Genomic DNA, 20,362 nt, shown 5'->3' with positions numbered 1-20,362 from the left:
GATGGAAGTTCAATATGTAGCTAGATGTAGAAGGCTAATGTTAACTAGCTAACGTTGCCCATGAATGGAAGTTAGGCTAGCGAGCAAGCATTTTAGCCAGATAGCCTAGGACAACAAAAAATAAAAGCGTGTGCTGTATGACAGAGTGGGAGACTGTTTCGTCAACATGAAAGAGAGGAGGATGGCATTAGCATTTTTCTACTTGCACGAGCATGCACACAGAAATCAGAACCATGGACAGCCACATCGTATGTAGCTTACGTTGATTGGACTAAATCGTTTTTGGTATATTTTAGTTGTCACCGTATTAGAATAAGCAGAGGTGATTTGATGATGTTAAAATGTTGAAGTTGAGATGGTGCTGGAATAGTGGATGCAGCTCCTGTTTTCTTTGCGACCTGCGGTAACTGTCTGTGGTTCTAAATCAATAGTTGTTTAGTGGTCCGAAAATGTCGGAAACATTATCTTGCTTGACCATGCTGTAGGTCATGTAACTTTATGTTACTGTACATGCAATATGCTTTGTGGACGTCACTGGACAGAGGTTGCTATCCGGTTTTGTGATAAAACAAAGGTATGGTTAAATTTGTTCTTCCACTGTCTTCTTATTGTCTCAGCCTTTAGGCATATATATATCACGGTCTCAAGGCATATGAATTAACAGGTTATAGAGCAAACAACTCAATTATCACAACACAGTTTTGAGACTATTTCATTGGTTCCATTGGGCCACGCATGCTCAATCAAGCCCAACTAAAGTAGGCTATTTAATATGATTTCAAACAGTATTTTAAGCAAGGACTTTTCTCCACACTGTAAAAAAATATATTAAGACTTTTAAGATTATGAAACAAAAATACAGTATATTTTTACATGCCGGTTTATTGAACTTTACTCTGTGTTTATATCAAGACTGAGTCATTGACACAACCTTGTGAGAGAGGACAGAAACACAAGGTGTCTGTTTAACAGTTGTACAGCCTGTTGAGACGGGTGATGTCGCTCTGGCTCATCTGGGAGGCGTTGCCGATCTCCACGTTCTGGTTGGGGAAGGGAACCATGGTGGGCTGGTTGTTCTTGGAGAAGGCGTACCTGCAATCACATCACACCATCATGAACACTTGGAATGAGTGGGGGTAGGCTTATCATATTATTTTATTTTTGGGCATGGGTTTATGCTTATCTAGACAGGTTAGAAGTAGAGGGGGTCAGATAGATGAAAGGGACACAGTAGGAAGGGTGGATCCAAGAATCGGATTGAACATGAAGTTCAATTCCACATAAATAACATGTGCTAGGAGCCGGGTGTCTTACTGTACAGAATTAGAATTCTATGAGGCTAGTTAGACAATTATTCAACTGACTAAGCATCTACTGGTGTGAAAGTGGTAAAACAATGGTGACTAACCTGTGGTATTGCATGACGGAGTTGTAGTCATAGGCCGTTCCCTGGTTCAGGGTGGCGATCTTGTTGAAGTTGTGCTCCATGCCTGGAAGAGAGAGAATATGTTAGATTCACCTTGCCATAGTAAATAAATGCAACAGTTGGTGACCGATGCAACAGTGTGTGTGTTTGCCTGCATATGTACTGTACATGTTTGTGTGTGCGTGTGGACATTCATAGAATATAATAGAATGTCTGTGTATGTACATGGCTATATGGGGACATGGGAATGTGAAAGGGATCCTACCGGACTGGACATTCTGGAGGAGAACGCGGATGTGATTGTCACGGTCGCTGCGGGTCTGCTCGTGGTTGAAGCCCAGGGCATGGAGGAGCTCGTGCTGGGTGGTGCCGTGGTACACACAGCCGGATCGGCTCAGAGACACAACCTGGGCATTGCCAGAACGACCAACATAGGACCAGCACCTGCCATGAATGGGTTGGACAGAGTTGTAACAGTGCAATTAGTTTTAATTGTCTCTGTCAGACCCACACAAATGTACTTATACACACACACACTGTTACCAGAAGTGTGTCATGCCTTATAATGCAGTTTCATGTCTCACACTGAACTGTCCTAACCAATGATGTATATAAACCCTGGATGACTGACACTGGGTGCTGTATTGAAGAACCCCGCAGCAATCTTAATACTCCTCCTCCATTGTAATTTCTTGGGGGAAGCAATAGAAATGCATTTATTAAAGGTGCAATATGCAGAAATGGCTCCGCCATTTCCTGGTTGCTAAATTTCTAATAGTTCGGCTTATTTCAGTTTGTGACAGAACAAGCACTCAGACTGTAGAGAATCATTGTACCATCTAAACTGCTGTGACATATCTTTAATAACAAAAATGTTGTATTTTCAGCCGTTTGAAGCTGGTGTACAAAACTGAAAGGAGAAGCATAGAAAATAGCGCACATAGAATAGGTCTACTGCTTCTTAGGTTTGCTTTCAACGAGAATGACAGATCTATAACTCAAATCTCTATGTGAATTTGGTCAGATTTCCCAAAAAGTTTTGACACATTTATTATTTCACAGACGGCTTAAAACTTCTAGTTCCTCCCAAACCCGGATCCGGGAGCACCCCCGTCAGTAAAAAAGCTGACTAGCATAGCCTAGCATAGCGTCACAAGTAAATACTAGCATCTAAATATCATTAAATCACAAGTCCAAGACACCAGATGAAAGATACACATCTTGTGAATCCAGCCATCATTTCTGATTTTTAAAATGTTTTACAGGGAAGACACAATATGTAAATCTATTAGCTAACTACATTAGCAAAAGACACCACTTTTTTTTACTCCACCATTTTTTTACTGCATCAGTAGCTATCACAAATTCGACCAAATAAAGATATAAATAGCCACTAACCAAGAAACAACTTCATCAGATGACAGTCTGATAACATATTTATTGTATAGCATATGTTTTGTTAGAAAAATGTGCATATTTCAGGTATAAATCATAGTTTACCATTGCAGCCACCATCACAACTCTCACCAAAGCAACTAGAATAACTACAAAGACCATCGTGTATTACCTAATTACTCATCATAAAACATTTCTTAAAAATACACAGCGTACAGCAAATGAAAGACACAGATCTTGTGAATCCAGCCAATATTTCAGATTTTCTAAGTGTTTTACAGCGAAAACACAATATAGCATTATATTAGCTTACCACAATAGCCAGAAACACAACACCATTTACCAGCAGCAAAGGTTAGCAATCGTAACAAACAGGCAAAAGATATATAATTTTTGACTAACCTTGATATTCTTCATCAGATGACAGTCCTGTAACATCATATTACACAATGCATATAGGGTTTGTTCGAAAATGTGCATATTTAGCGGCACAAATCGTGGTTATACAATGTGATTAGTGGCCAAAATTTCAAGCAATCTGTCCGGCGCCATCTTGGAGAGGCACCTATTCTAATCGATAAGTAATCATAAACTTGACTAAAAAACTACAGGTTGGACAGCAAATGAAAGATACATTAGTTCTTAATGCAACCGCTGTGTTAGATTTTTAAAATTAACGTTACTGCGCAATACAGCGTGCGCTAAAGCGAGACCGCACCGAAATTCATGGCGGAATTATTATTTGACATTTGTCAACATAAATACGAATTAACAGCATAAAGACTGCTTACTATTTGCTGAGCTTCCATCAGAATCTTGGGCAAGGTGTCCTTTCTCCAGAACAATCGTCTTTTGGTTGAAAGATGTCCTCTTCTCCTGTAGAAATAGCAGCTAACGATAGCCACCCACTGGAGAGGTGTCCAACTCGTGAAAGCGCGTCACAAAGAAATCCCAGAAAATCGCAATAAACTGATATAAACTGCTATAAGTCGGTTTAAATTAACTCCCTTATGATGTCTTTAACACCTATAACGAATAAAAACATGACCGGAGATATAGAACTGCTAAAACGAAAGCTTTTGCAGGACGCCATTGTGATGTCCCTCTTGCGCCAGGCGCCCCGTTGAAAAGAACGGTACTTCCGTTCCATGAGCTTTTATAGTCCCCCAGATAGTGCAATCCACTCCATTCAAATTCTCACCGCTTACTGACATCTAGAGGAAGGCGTATGCAGTGCATGTAGCCCCATAGCTTACATGGGGACTTATAAACTGACCTCAGAACAGGGACCTCGATTTCAGAAATCTCACTTCCTGACAGGAAATGTGCTGCAGAATGAGTTCTGTTTCACTCAGAGAAATAATTCAAACGGTTTTAGAAACTAGAGAGTGTTTTCTATCCAATAGTAATAATAATATGCATATTGTACGAGCAAGAATTGAGTACGAGGCAGTTTAATTTGGGAACGAAATTATTACAAAGTGCAAATAGCACCCCCTATTGTTAATGCATAATTTTAAATTATATTGTGTGAGCTAAACATACAGATATATAACACCATTTTCCTTAAAGTAGAGAGTACTAATGTTACTGTCCCCACTACAAAAAAATACTTAAATACATGTAATTTTGTCCTTGAAATATTTAACTGTAATACTGTAGAATTATATCATTCTTATTGAGGACTGCTCCAACTGGGGAGTGCCAATATGGCCGACCAGTGGCTTCAAAGCTTCTCACTGGCCAATACAAAGCATCTGCAGTTCAGGGTTCATATATATATATATATATAATGATCCTCATGTAGAATCGTAGGACCTATGAATTATATGTAATTCCATAGTGCACGTACCCGTTCTGGGACTGGATGTGCAAGTAGTCTCTTTGGTTGGTGCGCTTGATGAAGTTGATGCAGGAGAAGCCTGCAAAGGACTGCAGACCACGCTCAATGACTTCCAGCTCCCTGGTGGCTGGCAGGACACAGATGGGACAAGAAAAACTACTGTTAAAAAACGACTACTGTATCATGAAACTTGCTACACAATACAGCCAGTAACACGGTTGGGGAATAATAGATGACATGTAATCCGTTACATGTAATGCGCTCTTGCACCAGCTGCATAGTGCGGATCGCAGCCTATGGAATAAAGTGGGGCTTTTATTGCTCAATCTAATTCATGTTGATCCAAAAGATCCATAGGCCTAATGGACACATGCTCAAACACGCACACTTTTGATAGACTTAAAGGGGTAATCTGTAGTTGCTACATCAATTTTTTGAACATATAAATTATATAAATCCATTGATTCTTGAAGAATATAACTTATAAATGCCGTATGAGCTTAGTTCAACTGTCACACTCCATGAGATCCCAAAATATAATATTGTTTTTCTCCAATGTTTGTAAAAATTCTAAATGTAAAGAAACATGGTTAAAACAATAATTTTGATATCATGGATGGTCAGTCCTTGCATCCATAGCTCTGTCTATTAATCTGAGAGGTTACATTTCTCCAGGCCCATCCCTCAGTTTTTTACCAAAATAGAGGCGGGGCAGACGTTTTATTATTGTTTCATCTGTGGATTTGCCCTTTAAACAGCTGCATATTATCAAGATAGCAAAGTGTCACCCACTAAAAGGTCAACAATAGGCCTACAGCAAATGCAGCATATGGCATTTATTTTTCACATGCAAATAGTACTTTTCAGTAGTGCTCAAAGCATGCCATTCCATGAGTGCAGCATTTATTTTTCAACTTGAATCATTGAGCCCAATCAGTCTTCCATGAAAAAAGAAGCATAAACAACAGAGTAGCTTGCTAATAAGTCTTTAGTTTTGGGGTTATGCTCAGATAAAACAGTATGGCTAATCTGTACTTCCATATTTCCAAGTCATATTCTTGAAGATCAAGGGGTATAACATTTATTGTAATGACTGGAATTCTGATAGACTTTGTTTTTAATGTAAAGATATAATTGAATCGTATTATTATATGTAGTAGAAAGCGATGGGTTAGAAGAAGCCTACATAACCAACACATAAAGTAAAATGTAACATCCATATATGGCCAGCTATGTAAACTTTAACATAGATTTAGCCTGCAATAGATGTTGTTCAATTGGTAACATACATTTCTGTCTTCTTCTAATGCCTCTTAAGGGGAAAGTAATCTAAAAGTAACTGAATGTAATCAGATTACGTTACTGAGTTTGGGTAATCCAAAAGTTACGTTACTGATTAGAATTTTGGACAGGTAATTAGTAACTGTAACGGATTACATTTAGAAAGTACCCTACCCAACCCTGGCCAGTGATGATTAGTTGTTACTTATATGGCCTACTTATATAGCTTTATACAGTATTTTGGGACTCATGTACAGATGTAGGATCTTAATATGTAGTGTAAAAGGGCTTCTGAAGTTTATAATTTACACTTTAAAATGTAAGATTTGATTTGCGCATTTAAAAAAAATCAAACCCTACAAAAAAATTATATTAATTACAATCCATATTTACTGTTGCTGCAGGATAATTTTCCTGCTCTAGCAAACTAGCTCAAATTAATATCCAGCATCGTTAAATAAGATATCATCATGACATGGTACTTACAGTACTGGTTGGCGATGACGTAGGGCACATAGACTCTGCCGTCGCTGGACTTGGGCCACATGCAGCCGCGAGATGTGCAGGGGTCAGCGTTCCTCTCAGCCTCGTTGACGTAGGCGATGTCATCCACAATCAAGGGCTCGTTGCGGGTATGCACTGGAGGGACGGGGACAGGACAGGACGTCAAAGTGTGACACCTTGGATCAGTTTCCCTGATACTGATTAAGCCTAGTCTTGGACTGAAAAGCAATGCGATAATGGATTGTTTTTTTCTAATACATCTTTATTTAATATTTCATATCACTCATAATGTAAACTGAATGTGTTGGCAGGTATTGTATATCACAATTTAAAACTGTCTTACCAACATTCCTGTTGGCCTTCTCCAGCAGCTCAGAGACAGAGAGCTCCTATGGCACCATGCAGCAAAGACAGAGATAAATAATGACTTTGACAAATCAGCAAACACCTTACTATGAATAGTTAGGTTATTTCACAAAATATTTATGCATACGTCCACACTTACATGGACGAACACACACACATGCATGGATGCAGACACACAACACATACAGTAGAAAGTTTAGTAGAGTTTTACTCACCTCCTCGGCCCAGGCGGACACTACAAGCAGGGCCAGAAGGCCCAGAGTGTACTTTAATGCAGACATGTCAACAAACAACCTGCCATGGTTAGACACTGTCAATAACTCTGAATACCACCACAGACAGTAATTGACTTACTGTAACCTTCCTGTAGTACAGGTGTAGGATCTTAATTTGATCACATTGTTGTTGCAGGAAATGCAAATATGTAGTATATTCAAAGCTTGTAAGGCTTCTAAAGTTTGTAATTTCCACTTAAAAATGTCAGACTTGATTTGCTCTAACATAAAATGTATCAAATCCTACGTAAATGTCCATGAATTATAATCACCTTTCCTTTTGCCTCAGGATTATTTTCCTGCTGTGAGAAACTGGTCAAATTAAGATCCTACACATGTAACTTGCATGACATAGCTAGAGAATGCAAAGCACATGAACAACACTCTTACCTTTCGGGAAATGAAGTGAAGTTGGTTTACTGGTCCAGACACTGCACCTTATATAGTGGAATCTACCAGAACATTATCCATTTTTGGACAGTTTGGCAACGACATTGAAAACACTTTCTGCTGATAAGAAATATTATGTATATGTTGTCTCGATGACATATGGCTAATTCTCACACCAATCAGAAAAAGTTAGAAAAGCCTTTCCTAACTTCTCTATTCCTTGAAAATGCTATTTAATATTTTGCAAATACCCATGGTCTGAGTTCTGTCAGTAAGATAATCATGAAACCAATATTAGTCATGAAACCCCTGTGGATTACTTGTTGGCTATTGCTAGCAAAGCATCCAGGACATCTATTTCTGTAAATAGCCTAAAAGAAAGGCTTTGGCTATAATTTCTCTGGTTATTCAGCAAGTTTCCTCTATCAGCATCCAGCCCAATATCATTGTGAATAGGCTTAGAAGTTCTGAAATAGGTGGCAGTACTCATTTTGGGTGCCGGTACTGTTTATATTTAGGTGCAGGAGCTCCACAATATTTTTGAGCTAATATTCTATAAGAGGCACAGGAGCTCAATCAGTAGAAATTTGAGGTGCCAGTACTCAGCTCCGGTGAGCTCCTGCCCAAGTCAAGCACTGCTCCTGAACTTATTTAGGCTTGCCATAACAAAGGGATGGAATACTTATTGACTCCCAATACATTTCAGTTTTTCATTTTTTATTAATTTATAAAAATGTCTAAAATCATAATTCCACTTTGGGTATTGTGTGTCAGCTAGTGACAAAAAAATCTAAATGTAATACATGTTCATTTCAGGCTGTAACACAACAAACTGTGCAAAAAGTCAAGGGGTGTGAATACTTTCTGAAGGCACTGTAAGTAAGTAAGCCTTGTCCGAGCCAGAACTGCCCACAGTTTTACTGTACTGCTCAATAAAACGATTGATATGAGGTAAAATTCATTAAATGAATATACATTTAGGTTCATCAAACAATGTCAGCAAAGAGTTGAGCCTAATCTTTTTCATTTGAAATTTTTACATTATGACATTGTATAGACCTAGTATACTGTATGTATATTCATATGATATGAGTCATTAGCCAAACTATGCATTTTTGTGATAAGCAGTCACAACTGTTTGCCCTTTACTGTGACAGACTTGACTGCGCAACACTATGGAAGTCAGTTAATCTGCGACTTCAAGTTGTGTCTTGAATGTTGGCTCATGCTGTATATTTCATATACATAATATTACGTAATTAAAAAAAATAAAATCTTATCAACAGATCAACAATATAATATGGCTCAAGGGGGGACATTGGCTCAAAAGGACATTTCTGTACAATATTAACTATTAGGGGAACCAATTAGACCCTTCTGACACATCCAGAAAATACTTGGATGTTGGTGTAAATGTCAGTGTGAAGCCAAAGGCACAGAACCACACGACAATAACTTTTCTATTCTATAGAATTGGGACATTTGAGTTTCCTAAATCACTGTTATTTGTGAAATGTTTTTTAATCATAAAACTAGCTATACCTAGTATTATTTTTCTTATTTTACTGTAGCTAAATTAATAGGTCTTATGTTTTATAAGAGCCAGAGAGGTTCTCTCTGAAGAAGCTGGCTAATTCAGCTTTACTCAATGCGGGGAAGATGGCGGCGGTTTTAGAAAGGAGTTTCATAGAAATAAGTGGGTTTGAGAGGGAAACCCTACCAACATTCCGGGGGGAAATAACTGTAAACCTAGGTACATCTTCATGGATATTAAAATAATGATCCACTCTTTATTTGCTCATATGAACTGTTTATATAACAAACTGTGTATAGAATGTGGTCGTGAGTGACTCACCATGCATGCGAGCATGCTAACTATTGACATCATGTAGCTGGCGTGTGGCTAACAAGCTAACGTTATATTGCTAGTTAGTATGATAACGGTGTCCTCTGCTGGTGAATTTTGTTACCCCGAGCGCCAACCTAAACCAAAGTTAGCCAACCGTACTGTACTCCGCTTTAGCTACACCTTACGCCGAAATCATTCTCAAGTATCGGTATCCTGGTGCATGAGTTTGTTAGCAGCTTTCCACAGTCTGCGCGTTTTACAGCGTAGCGTTAGCTTCCAGTTCATGAAAGTCAATGCTAGACACTTGGTTTTATAGTGACATGCATTCTAACACATCTGATTTTCCTCATTTATTGACAGCTGTCTTTTAGTTATCGGGCAAAGAGAGCGTTGTGATGGTGCAAACCTAACAAGTGGTCAACCACCTGTCAGACCTAAACAGTTTGAGACTGTCAACAAGCCAAGCCACCATGTGAAAGTTTCTATTGGAACTGACCAGAGGTCATGTGTGGTTTCTCAACAGGTCTGAATGCTCTTCCTGGCAGTGTGATATACCCAGACAGCGCAGGAGGCTTTCACTATGAGGAAAGTGGAAAACTCATGTCCATCACTAGCAACAGATTCATACACTGGTGAGTTTTTTGTTGTTTTTTTACCCTTATTTAACTAGGCAAGTCAGTTAATTTAAGAACAAATTCTTATTTTCACTGACAGCCTGGGGCCGGAACAACAGATTTTTACTTTGTCAGCCTGGGGATTCAATCTTGCAACCTTTCGGTTACTAGCCCAACACTCTAACCACTAGGCTACCTGCAAGTTGATCTATCTATCTGTCTGTCTGTCTGTCTGTCTGTCTGTCTGTCTGTCTGTCTGTCTGTCTGTCTGTCTGTATGTGGACACCTGCACATTGAACATCTGATTCCAGATTCATGGGCATTAATATGAGGTTGGTCCCCCCTTTGCTGCTATAACAGCCTCCACTCCTCTGGGAAGGCTTTCCACTATATGTGGAACATTGCTGTGGGGACTTGCTTCCATTCAGCCGCGAGGATTAGTGAGGTTGGGCGATTAGGCCTGGCTCGCAGTCGGTGTAACCAATTCATCCCAAAGGTGTTCGATGAGGTTGAGGTCAGGGCTATGTGCAGGCCAGGCAAGTTCTTCCACACCAATCTAGACAATCCATTTCTGTGTGGACCTCACTTTGTGCACAGGGAAGGGCCTTCCCCAAACTGTTGCTACAAAGTTGGAAGCACAGAATCGTCTAGAATAGTGGTTCCCAAACTTTTTAAAGTCCCGTACCCCTTCAAACACTCAACCTTCAGCTGCGTACCCCCTCTTGCACCAGGGTCAGCGCACTCTCAAATTTAGTTTTTTGCCATCATTGTAAGCCTGCCACACACACAGTATACGATACATTTATTAAACATAAGAATGAGTGTGTTTTTGTCACAACCTGGCTCGTGGGAAGTGACAGAGCTCCTATAGGACCAGGGCACAAATAATAATATAATAATAATCAATCATTTTGCTCTTTATTTAACCATCTTACATATAACATCTTATTTGTTCATTGAAAATTGTGAATAACTTACCACAGGTTAATGAGAAGGGTGTGCTTGAAAGGATGCACATAACTCTGCAATGTTGGGTTGTATTGGAGAGAGTCTGTCTTAAATCATTTTCCACACACAGTCTAGTCTGTGAGTGTAATTAGTTTTCATGCTAGTGAGGGCAGAGAATCCACTCTCACATAGGTACGTGGTTGCAAGGGCATCAGTGTCTTAACAGCGCGATTTGCCAAGGCAGGATACTCTGAGCACAGCCCAATCCAGAAATCTGGCAGTGGCTTCTGATTCAATTAAATTTTCACAGAACCACTTGTTGCAATTTCGATGAGGCTCACTTGTTCAGATATCGGTAAGTGGACTGGAGGTAGAGCATGAAAGGAATAACGAATCCAGTTGTTTATGTAATCCGTTTCGGGAAAGTACCTGCGTAATTGTACACCCAACTCACTCAGGTGCTTCGCTATATCACATTTGACATTGTCTGTCAACTTAAGTTCATTTGCACACAAAAAAAGCATACAATGATGGAGACTAGAGGTCGACCGATTTATGATTTTTCACCGCCGATACCGATTTACTGGAGGACCAAAAAAAGCCGATACAGATTAATCAGCCGATTTTTATATATATATATATATATATATATATATATATATATATATATATATATATATATATATATGTGTGTGTGTATTTGTAATAATGACAATTACAACAATACTCAATGAACACTTTTATTTTAACTTAACATAATACATCAATAAAATCAATTTAGTCTCAAATAAATAATGAAACATGTTCAATTTGGTTTAAATAATGCAAAAACAAAGTGTTGGAGAAAGTAAAAGTGCAATATGTGCCATGTAAAAAAGCTAACGTTTAAGTTCCTTGCTCAGAACATGAGAACATATGAAAGGTGGTGGTTCCTTTTAACATGAGTCTTCAATATTCCCAGGTAAGAAGTTTTAGGTTGTAGTTATTATAGGACTATTTCTCTCTCGACCATTTGTATTTCATATACCTTTGACTATTGGATGTTCTAATAGGCACTTTAGTATTGCCAGCCTAATCTCGGGAGTTGATAGGCTTGAAGTCATAAACAGCGCAATGCTTGAAGCATTGCGAAGAGCTGCTTGTGAACGCAGTAAAGTGCTGTTTGAATGAATGCTTACGAGCCTGCTGCTGCCTACCACCGCTCAGTCAGACTGCTCTATCAAATCATAGAGTTAATTATAATATATTAACACACATTAATGACCTACGGCTTGTATTTCTATGTTCAAATCCGGAAACTATCATTTCGAAAACAAAACGTTTATTCTTTCAGTGAAATACAGAACCGTTACGTATTTTATCTAACGGGTGGCATCCATAAGTCAAAATATTGCTGTTACATTGCACAACCTTCAATGTTATGTCATAATTACGTAAAATTCTGGCAAGTTAGTTCGCAACGAGCCAGGCGGCCCAAACTGTTGCATATACCCTGACTCTGCGTGCAATGAACGCAAGAGAAGTGACACAATTTCCCTAGTTGAATATTGCCTGCTAACCTGAATTTCTTTTAACTAAATGTGCAGGTTTAAAAAAAATAAAATACTTCTGTGTATTGATTTTAAGAAAGGCATTGATGTTTATGGTTAGGTACATTCGTGCAACGGTTGTGCTTTTTTCGCGAATGCGCTTTTGTTAAATCATCCCCCGTTTGGCGAAGTTGGCTGTATTTGCTAGGAAGAAATGGTCTTCACACAGTTCGCAACAAGCCAGGCTGCCCAAACTGCTGCATATACCCTGACTCTGTTGCACAGAATGCAAGAGAAGTGACGGAATTTTCCTAGTTAAAAGAAATTCATGTTAGCAGGCAATATTAACTAAATATGCAGGTTTAAAAATATATACTTGTGCATTGATTTTAAGGAATGCGTTGATGTTTATGATTAGGTACAAATTGGTGCAGCGACAGTGCTTTTTTCACGAATGCGCTTGTGAAATCACCCGTTTGGCGAAGTAGGCTATGATTCAATGATAAATTAACAGGCACCGCACCGATTATATGCAACGCAGGACAAGCTAGATAAACTAGTAATATCATCAACCATGTGTAGTTAACTAGTGATTATGTTAAGATTGATTGTTTTTTATAAGATACGTTTAATGCTAGCTAGCACCTTACCGTGGCTCCTTGCTGCACTCGCATAACAGGTAGTCAGCCTGCCACGCAGTCCCCTTTTGGAGTGCAATGTAATCGGCCATGATCGGTGTCCAAAAATGTCGATTACCGGTTGTTATGAAAACTTGAAATCGGCCCTAATTCATCGGCCATTCCGATTAATCGGTCGACCTCTAATGGGAGACCTGTGTTGTTCTTGTTAATGCAGACAGAGAAGAGCTCCAACTTCTTAATCATAGCCTCAATTTTATCCCGCACATTGAATATAGTTGCGGAGAGTCCCTGTAATCCTAGATTCTGATCATTTGGGTGAGAAAAAATCCTTACCCAGATAGGCCAGTCGTGTGAGAAACTCAGCATGCAAGCGGTCAGACAAGTGCAATTATGGTCAGTATTTGTATTTATTTTTTATTGAACCTTTATTTACTTAGACAAGTCAGTTTAGAACAAATTCTTATTTACAATGACGGCCTACCAAAAGGCAAAAGACCTGCTTTGGGGACGGGGCTGGGATAAAAAATTATATATATACATACATGCATACATACATACGTCTAGCTGCTCGAGAGCACCCTTACCTGATGATCTATAAATTGTCTCCGTAATCTAGCATGGGTAGGATGGTCATCTGAATTAGGGTTAGTTTGGCAGCTGGGGTGAAAGAGGAGCAATTACGATAGAGGAAACATTTACATTTACATTTAAGTCATTTAGCAGACGCTCTTATCCAGAGCGACTTACAAATTGGAAACCAAGTCTAGATTTAACTTTAGCCTGCAGCTTTGATATGTGCTGAGAGAAGGACAGTGTACTGTCTAGCCATACTCCCAAGTACTTGTATGAGGTGACTACATCAAGCTCTAAACCCTCAGAGGTAGTAATCACACCGGTGGGGAGAGGGGCATTCTTCTTACCAAACCACATGACCTTTGTTTTGGAGGTGTTTAGAGAAAGCTTATTGGACACTAAGAAAGCTTTGTTGTAGAGCGTTCAACACAAAATCCAGGGAGGGGCCAGCTGAGTGTAAGACTGTATCGTCTGCATATAAATGGATGAGAGAGCTTCCTACTGCCTGAGCTATGTTGTTGATGTAAATTGAGAAGAGCGTGGGGCCTAGGGTTGATCCTTGGGGTACTCCCTTGGTGACAGGCAGTGGCTGAGACAGCAGATTTTCTGACTTTATACCCTGCACTCTTTGAGAGAGGTAGTTAGCAAAGCAGTTCAAAGACCCCTCAGAGATACCAATACTCCTTAGCCGGTCCACAAGAATGGAATGGTCTACCGTATCAAAAGCTTTGGCCAAGTCAATCAAAATAGCAGCACGACATTGCTTAGAATCAAGGGCAATGGTGACATCATTAAGGACCTTTAAGGTTGCAGTGACACATCCATAACCTGAGTGGAAACAAGATTGCATACCAGAAAGAATACTATAGACATCAAGAAAGCCAGTCCGTTGATCATTGACAAGTTATTCCAACACTTTTGATAAACAGGGCAAAATAGAAATAGGTCTATAACAGTTAGGATCAGCTTGATCTCCCCCTAAAAATAAAGGACGAACCGTGGCTGCCTTCCAAGCAATGGGAACCTCCCCAGAAAGGAGAGAGAGGCTGGGCGATGATAGGGGCAGAAACCTTAAAGAAGGGTCTAAACCATCTGACCCAGAGGTTTTCTGGGGTCAAGTTTCAGGAGTTCCTCTAGCACTTCGGACTCAGTGACTGCCTGCAGGGAGACACTTTGTAGCGGGGCAGGGGGAAAGAGGGAGAAGCATCTGGGATAGTCACATTAGAAGGGGTGGGAGATGAGGAGATGTTGGATGGGCAAGCAGGCATGTCTGAGTCAAATAGGAATCCTGACTTAATGAAGTGGTGATTAAAGAGCTCAGCCATGTGCTTCTTGTCAGTAACAACCACATCAACTTTAAGGGACATGGGCAGCTGTGAGGAAGAGGGTTTATTCTCCAGGTCTTTAACCGTTTTCCAGAACTTCTTGGGGTTAGACCCACAGAGAGAGAACTGCTCCTTAAAGTAACTAACTTTGGCCTTCCGGATAACCTGAGTGCACTTATTTCTCATTTGCCTGAAAGAGAGCCAGTCAGCCTGAGTGTGCATGTGCCGAGCCTTTCGCCAAATGCATTTCTTGAGGTGGAGTAACTCTGCAAGATCACGGTCGAACCAGGGGCTGGACCTGTTTTTAATTCTAATTTTCTTTGTGGGGGCGTGTTTGTTAACAATACCACTGAAAATATCAATAAAGAAGGTCCAGGCGTCTTCGACAGAGGGGATCAAGCTGATTCTATACCGTTTTAGATTCCAGTTCATGAAGGAAGGCTTGCTCATTAAAGTTTTAGCAAGTGTCTGACAAATCAGGACAGGTCGTTTCACTGTGCAGCCATTACGAACACAGGCTGTAAAACAGTGATCACTAAGGTCATTACAGAAAACACCAGACTGATACCTATCAGGATTATTTGTGAGGATAACATCAAGAAGAGTAGCCTTTTCTGGGTGTTTGGAGACATACCTTCTGGGATTGGTAATAATCTGAGAAAGATTTAGGGAGTCCCATTGCTTTAGCACTTGGTCAGGTGGTTTAAGCATGTCCCAGTTTAGGTCACCCAGCAGGACAAAGTCAGACTTGGTGTAGGGGGCTAGGAGAGAGCTTAGTGCAGGTAGGGTACAGGCCGGTGCTGATGGAGGACGATAGCACCCAGCAATAGTCAACAAAGAGCTATTTGAAAGTTGAATTCTTAAAACCAGCAAATCAAATTGTTTGGGGACAGACTTGGTGGAGACAACCGAGCACTGAAGGTGATCCTTTGTAAAGATTGGCACTCAAGATCTGTCTTGCCAAAAAAGGTTATAACCAGAAAGTTTAATATCAGTATTCAAAACACTCTTCCTTAACCACGTCTCAGTAATGACCAACACATCTGGATTGGAGCTGTGAACCAACACTTTCAATTGAATCAATTTTAGGTAATAAGCTTCTAGTGTTAACTTCCAGAAAACCCAGGCTTTTACGGGAACAGAAATCAGTGAAGCCGATATCAGAGCACAAGTCAGAATTGGGGCTAGCAACAGTAGATGGGCAGGGTGTGCATGCACATTTCCAGATATCATCAACAGTAATACAATCAAGGGCATAGGACAGGGAGAGCTCTGCAGTGCTGATTTTATGACATCTGAATGTGCATCAGATGGCAACAAGATCATATTGTACAGCAATTTCATCAGGTAACATGAATACAAAGCCGGCGAGAGGTGTTTAGAAGAGGATGGGAGGCCAAAAGTCCATGTAACCAATAGAGAGTCCCGAGTGTGGGAACAAACATACTGTCCCACGGTTGGGTAAAGAAAGTTCGTAGTTAACAAAGCATGCAGGAGTCATGAGGCAAATGGCAAAATGCACAATAAAAAAATTAAATGTTTAACGACTTGGGTAGCCATTGTAAGTTCAGAGTCACTCGCCCCAACAGTACATGTGTGCTGGAGGCGAGCGAATGCTCGGGAGAGAGGGGGAGGGGGCTTCAAGTCCTCTGGATCTGGGTGGGGTAGCCTGCCATTTGTTGGGCTCAAAGGCTTCGACACCTCTCGCTTCACACGTCAGTGCTAATTGAAGATGTAACTCTTAGTCCTAGCAAAGCTTGGTAGCCTGTGCATTCAGTCCTTTATTAAGTAAAATATATCATTGTCATTGGCTTTTGAAAGTAAAAAAATTGCTTCAGACTAATAAGCATTACTCACTCAGCTCCAGGTTGGATGGTGTTTTCAGGTCTCTGCTTGTTTGCCAGAGTATTTGATGTATAGTTTGGGAATAATAATCCTTGAGTGTAGGAAGCATTCCAAGTAAATTCCATCCAAAAATCAGGTTGTAGGTTTCGATTTGGAGTGAATGTTATGTTTAGGGTAGCATCCTGAATATGTCCCTCCCAAAAATTTATATTTTTAAAAACATGCTGAACAATTTGCTCATGACCTCTGTCTGTCTGTCTAAAGTCAACTTTAAGCTCGTCTCTCAATTAAAAAAAAAAAAAGTGTCAATACCTTGCCCCTTGATAACCAGCGCACTTCTGTATGTTGTGAAAGCGTTACATGGTCGCTGCCCATATCATTGCATAGTGCAGAAAATACACGAGAGTTCAGGGGCCTTGCTTTAACTAAGTTAGCCATTTTCACTATAGTGTCTAAAACATATTTCAAGCTGTCAGGCATTCCCTTGGCAGCAAGAGCCTCTCGGTGGATGCTGCAGTGTACCCAAGTGATGTCGGGATCGACTGCTTGCACGCGCGTTACCACTCCACTCCACCTGGACTAGTCTTGAGGGACCACTGCTTTGAAGTAAACTGCTTAGCGATTTCGACATCTGCCTCGAGGCTCCGGTATCAAACGTAACATCACTAGGTACTGTTAGGTTCTAATTTTGAGTAAAACACTCAACGGACATTATGAAAGCTGAACCAAGTTTATTCTTCCCAGAGGATCAATACAGCTGCATTAGACAAAACGTGTTTCCACCAACACAAGTGTACATACTCCAATATAGGCCCTCCTCCTCCTCTCCAATCCTTACATCAATTATGGTTTGACAGGAAGAGGGTAATAAACCATAATTTCTCCCTTAAGGGGATCTGACCTGACCTCAACCCCTCATTTGCTTAATCCACAAATGTACACCCGTATCCCCTATAGCAATCCTGTGACTTCCTCCCGTCCACTCAGCACATCCCAAAGCCATCTGGCTTTGACGTGCTGTCTCATCTACGTCTTCTCTCCAGGTCTACTTCCGGGGACACAGTGCAGCTGGTGGAGCAGTCTCTGGACACCAACCTACTGAACAATGCTGTTAAACTCAAGATCACACACTGCCCTCTGCTGCCCGGAGGCGTACACGTCCAGGAGACTCTCAACAATGTCACCATCCTCATCGTCACCAACCAGACTGTGCACCGGCTGGTGCTGCCACACCCCACACGCATGTACCGCAGCGTAAGTCCCTCTTTAGGATGCTTCTAAACCAAAATGCATGAATCATATGTCTGACGCAGTGGAGTGGGGAGAAATTATTTGTGTGAAACATTCTGTTTTTAATTGGTTGACGTAATCAATGTTCTTACTTTTCTGACAGACAGAGCAACACAACCTTTTCCTAGCACACTGTGCTGTATACAAATATACTTTTTTTTCTCCCTTACCTCCTACAGGAGCTGGTGACAGAGCTCCAGATGCAGTCCATATTTACAGACGTGGGGAAAATGAGTCTGCAGGACCCTGCCCACAGCGCAGTCATCCCCAGCACTGTGGGCCAGACAGTAGGCCCCACCGCCTCAGCAGCCTGGCTCAGCCACCAGGGAGAGGCCCATTACGCCCTTGCATCACCTGCAGGGGGTATCCTGATCGTCACACTGCCCCCACACGACACACAGGCCAGCTTGACCATTCTGGAGCTGAAGACAAGCTCTGTGATGCAGAGACTGGCTGGCTGGATGCCAACTGCCATCAGGTTAGAAGACATGTTTTTTACCTCATTAATAGATTGAGTCTGGGTCCGTGTTATCGCCCCATTGTGTAAACCAACCCTGGTTCTTTTGTTCGTGTGTATGTGTAACCCTCCGTGTGTGTCCTGTCCAGAGGTGAGCAGAGCCCTGGGGACCTGGCCCTGAGTCTGGCAGTAAGGGAACTGGAGGACGACACTTTCATCTTGGCTCTGTGTCAGGACCATAAACTACGCATGTGGTCCTATAGGGTCAGTCCCATAAAGAGATTGTTCTATTGAATTCTGTGGTCAGAAGCATGACATTTTGGGGTCCCGAGTGGCGCATTCATCTCAGTGCTAGAGGCGTCACTAAAGACCCTGGTTCGATTCCAAGCTGTATTACAACCGGCCGTGATTGGGAGTCCCATAGGGTTGTCCGGGTTAAGCTTTTGCCGGGGTAGGCCGTCATTGTAAATAAGAATTTGTCTTAATTGACTTGCCTAGTTAAATGAAGGTTAAATAAAATAAACATCCTGTTAAAGCTGAGATCTGTGAACAGTGCCACTGGTCTCCCCAAGAAACATAGAACAAAATAAATGGTAGTACATACATACTCTGCCGTTCTATCCCATGTGCAATGATTGCCGAGGGAATAAGTGTTATTTTTTGTTAAAGTGACGTCTGTTGTAATATCGCAAATGGACATAGCAGTTTCACCCCAACGGATTGCAACTTTATGTCCTTTAAAGGAAGGATGTTGAACTTTTTCATTTGGATCTAAAAGTAGGCCTAATTGATTAAATGATGAGGAATATTAACCTGGATATCAACAAAATAAATGATTTCAAAAAATTATAACTGAAATCGTTTTTGCTAACATGGGAAGGCCCTTCCCCCTCCCTCATCCTACAGGACCAGGCATGTCTGATGGAGGCTGACATGTTGGAATACATGCCAGCGTGCCGGGGGGTGAAGTGTTCCCCAGGACAGGGCCATCGGCTGCGGCTAGCCTTCTCCTCCACGGGGCTGTGTCTGGCCATCTACCTGGCCGTACCTTCCAGGGGACAGTTCACTGTGCTGCAGCTGGTGGCCACAGACAACAACCGCTACAGCCTGGACCACATCTCCTCACTGTTTGCCACACAGGTAACTGAAGGAGAGGTGTGTGAGAGTGGGTAGGGGTTGTCTTTGCGGAAGAATATGTGTCGGTTTGGAATGGGTCTGGAATTTTGATATTATGTGTTAGTTAATGGAAAGTCTCATCTCAGTAATATGTTTTGTCAGCCTGACTCCTCTCCTGTGTGTCCTGGTGTGATTAGGAGACACTGGTGGACTTTGCTCTCACTTCTACGGACATCTGGGGCCTGTGGCTGGACGATACCAACCAAACCGTGGTGAAATACATCAACTTTGAACAGTGAGTGTGACATGTTTCGATTATCCTTTGGATAGTGTAATGGACTTGTATGCCTATATATCAAGAGATGATCTCTGTAACATTGTGAATTTAGTTTTCTGGGGGGAAATGAATATAATTTGGAGTGCTGTCCATTTCCTACTCTGCTTACCTCCATTGTGACGTCACAGTTCCATGGCAGGTCAGTGGAACCAGGTGTTTGTGCAGCCTGGCCCTGAGGAAGAGGTCCACATCGGAGCAGACCAGGACCCCAGGGTTAGACAACACCATATCATTCATCACTGATATCAAATGGGATTTGAATTAATTAATCTGATTTCATTTATTAAATTAACTGATTAATCAGAACCTGATTTGATGACATCACGCTCTGTCCAAACATCATTGCAATTTATCAGTA

General features: G+C 41.1%; 2 protein-coding genes across 2 annotated transcripts in view; one reads left to right on the top strand and one right to left on the bottom strand.

Moving 5' to 3' along the window:
* Positions 1-864: 864 nt before the first annotated feature.
* Positions 865-7,109, bottom strand: LOC120066715 (high choriolytic enzyme 2-like). Its single transcript, XM_039018175.1, has 7 exons — positions 7,031-7,109; positions 6,793-6,838; positions 6,432-6,584; positions 4,674-4,791; positions 1,692-1,870; positions 1,409-1,490; positions 865-1,092 (listed from the first exon to the last, which is right to left on the bottom strand). The coding sequence occupies exons 1-7, from the start codon at positions 7,094-7,096 to the stop codon at positions 966-968; spliced, it is 771 nt and encodes a 256-aa protein (XP_038874103.1). The 5' UTR covers positions 7,097-7,109; the 3' UTR covers positions 865-965.
* A 1,546-nt stretch (positions 7,110-8,655) lies between these two features.
* LOC120065880 (nuclear pore complex protein Nup160-like) overlaps positions 8,656-20,362 on the top strand; it is a 30,484-nt gene continuing 18,777 nt past the window's right edge. The window contains exons 1-9 of the mRNA XM_039016923.1: positions 8,656-8,661; positions 9,083-9,223; positions 9,831-9,961; positions 17,848-18,058; positions 18,274-18,572; positions 18,701-18,815; positions 19,458-19,691; positions 19,865-19,962; positions 20,133-20,217. Coding sequence (XP_038872851.1) covers positions 8,656-8,661; positions 9,083-9,223; positions 9,831-9,961; positions 17,848-18,058; positions 18,274-18,572; positions 18,701-18,815; positions 19,458-19,691; positions 19,865-19,962; positions 20,133-20,217 — 1,320 coding nt within the window. The remainder of the gene's footprint in view (positions 8,662-9,082; positions 9,224-9,830; positions 9,962-17,847; positions 18,059-18,273; positions 18,573-18,700; positions 18,816-19,457; positions 19,692-19,864; positions 19,963-20,132; positions 20,218-20,362) is intronic.

This window comes from Salvelinus namaycush, chromosome 21 (assembly GCF_016432855.1).
Source record: "Salvelinus namaycush isolate Seneca chromosome 21, SaNama_1.0, whole genome shotgun sequence".
NCBI lineage: Eukaryota > Metazoa > Chordata > Actinopteri > Salmoniformes > Salmonidae > Salvelinus > Salvelinus namaycush.
The sequence above is the reverse complement of the archived record's forward strand: the minus strand, read 5'-3'. Positions and strand labels throughout refer to the sequence as shown.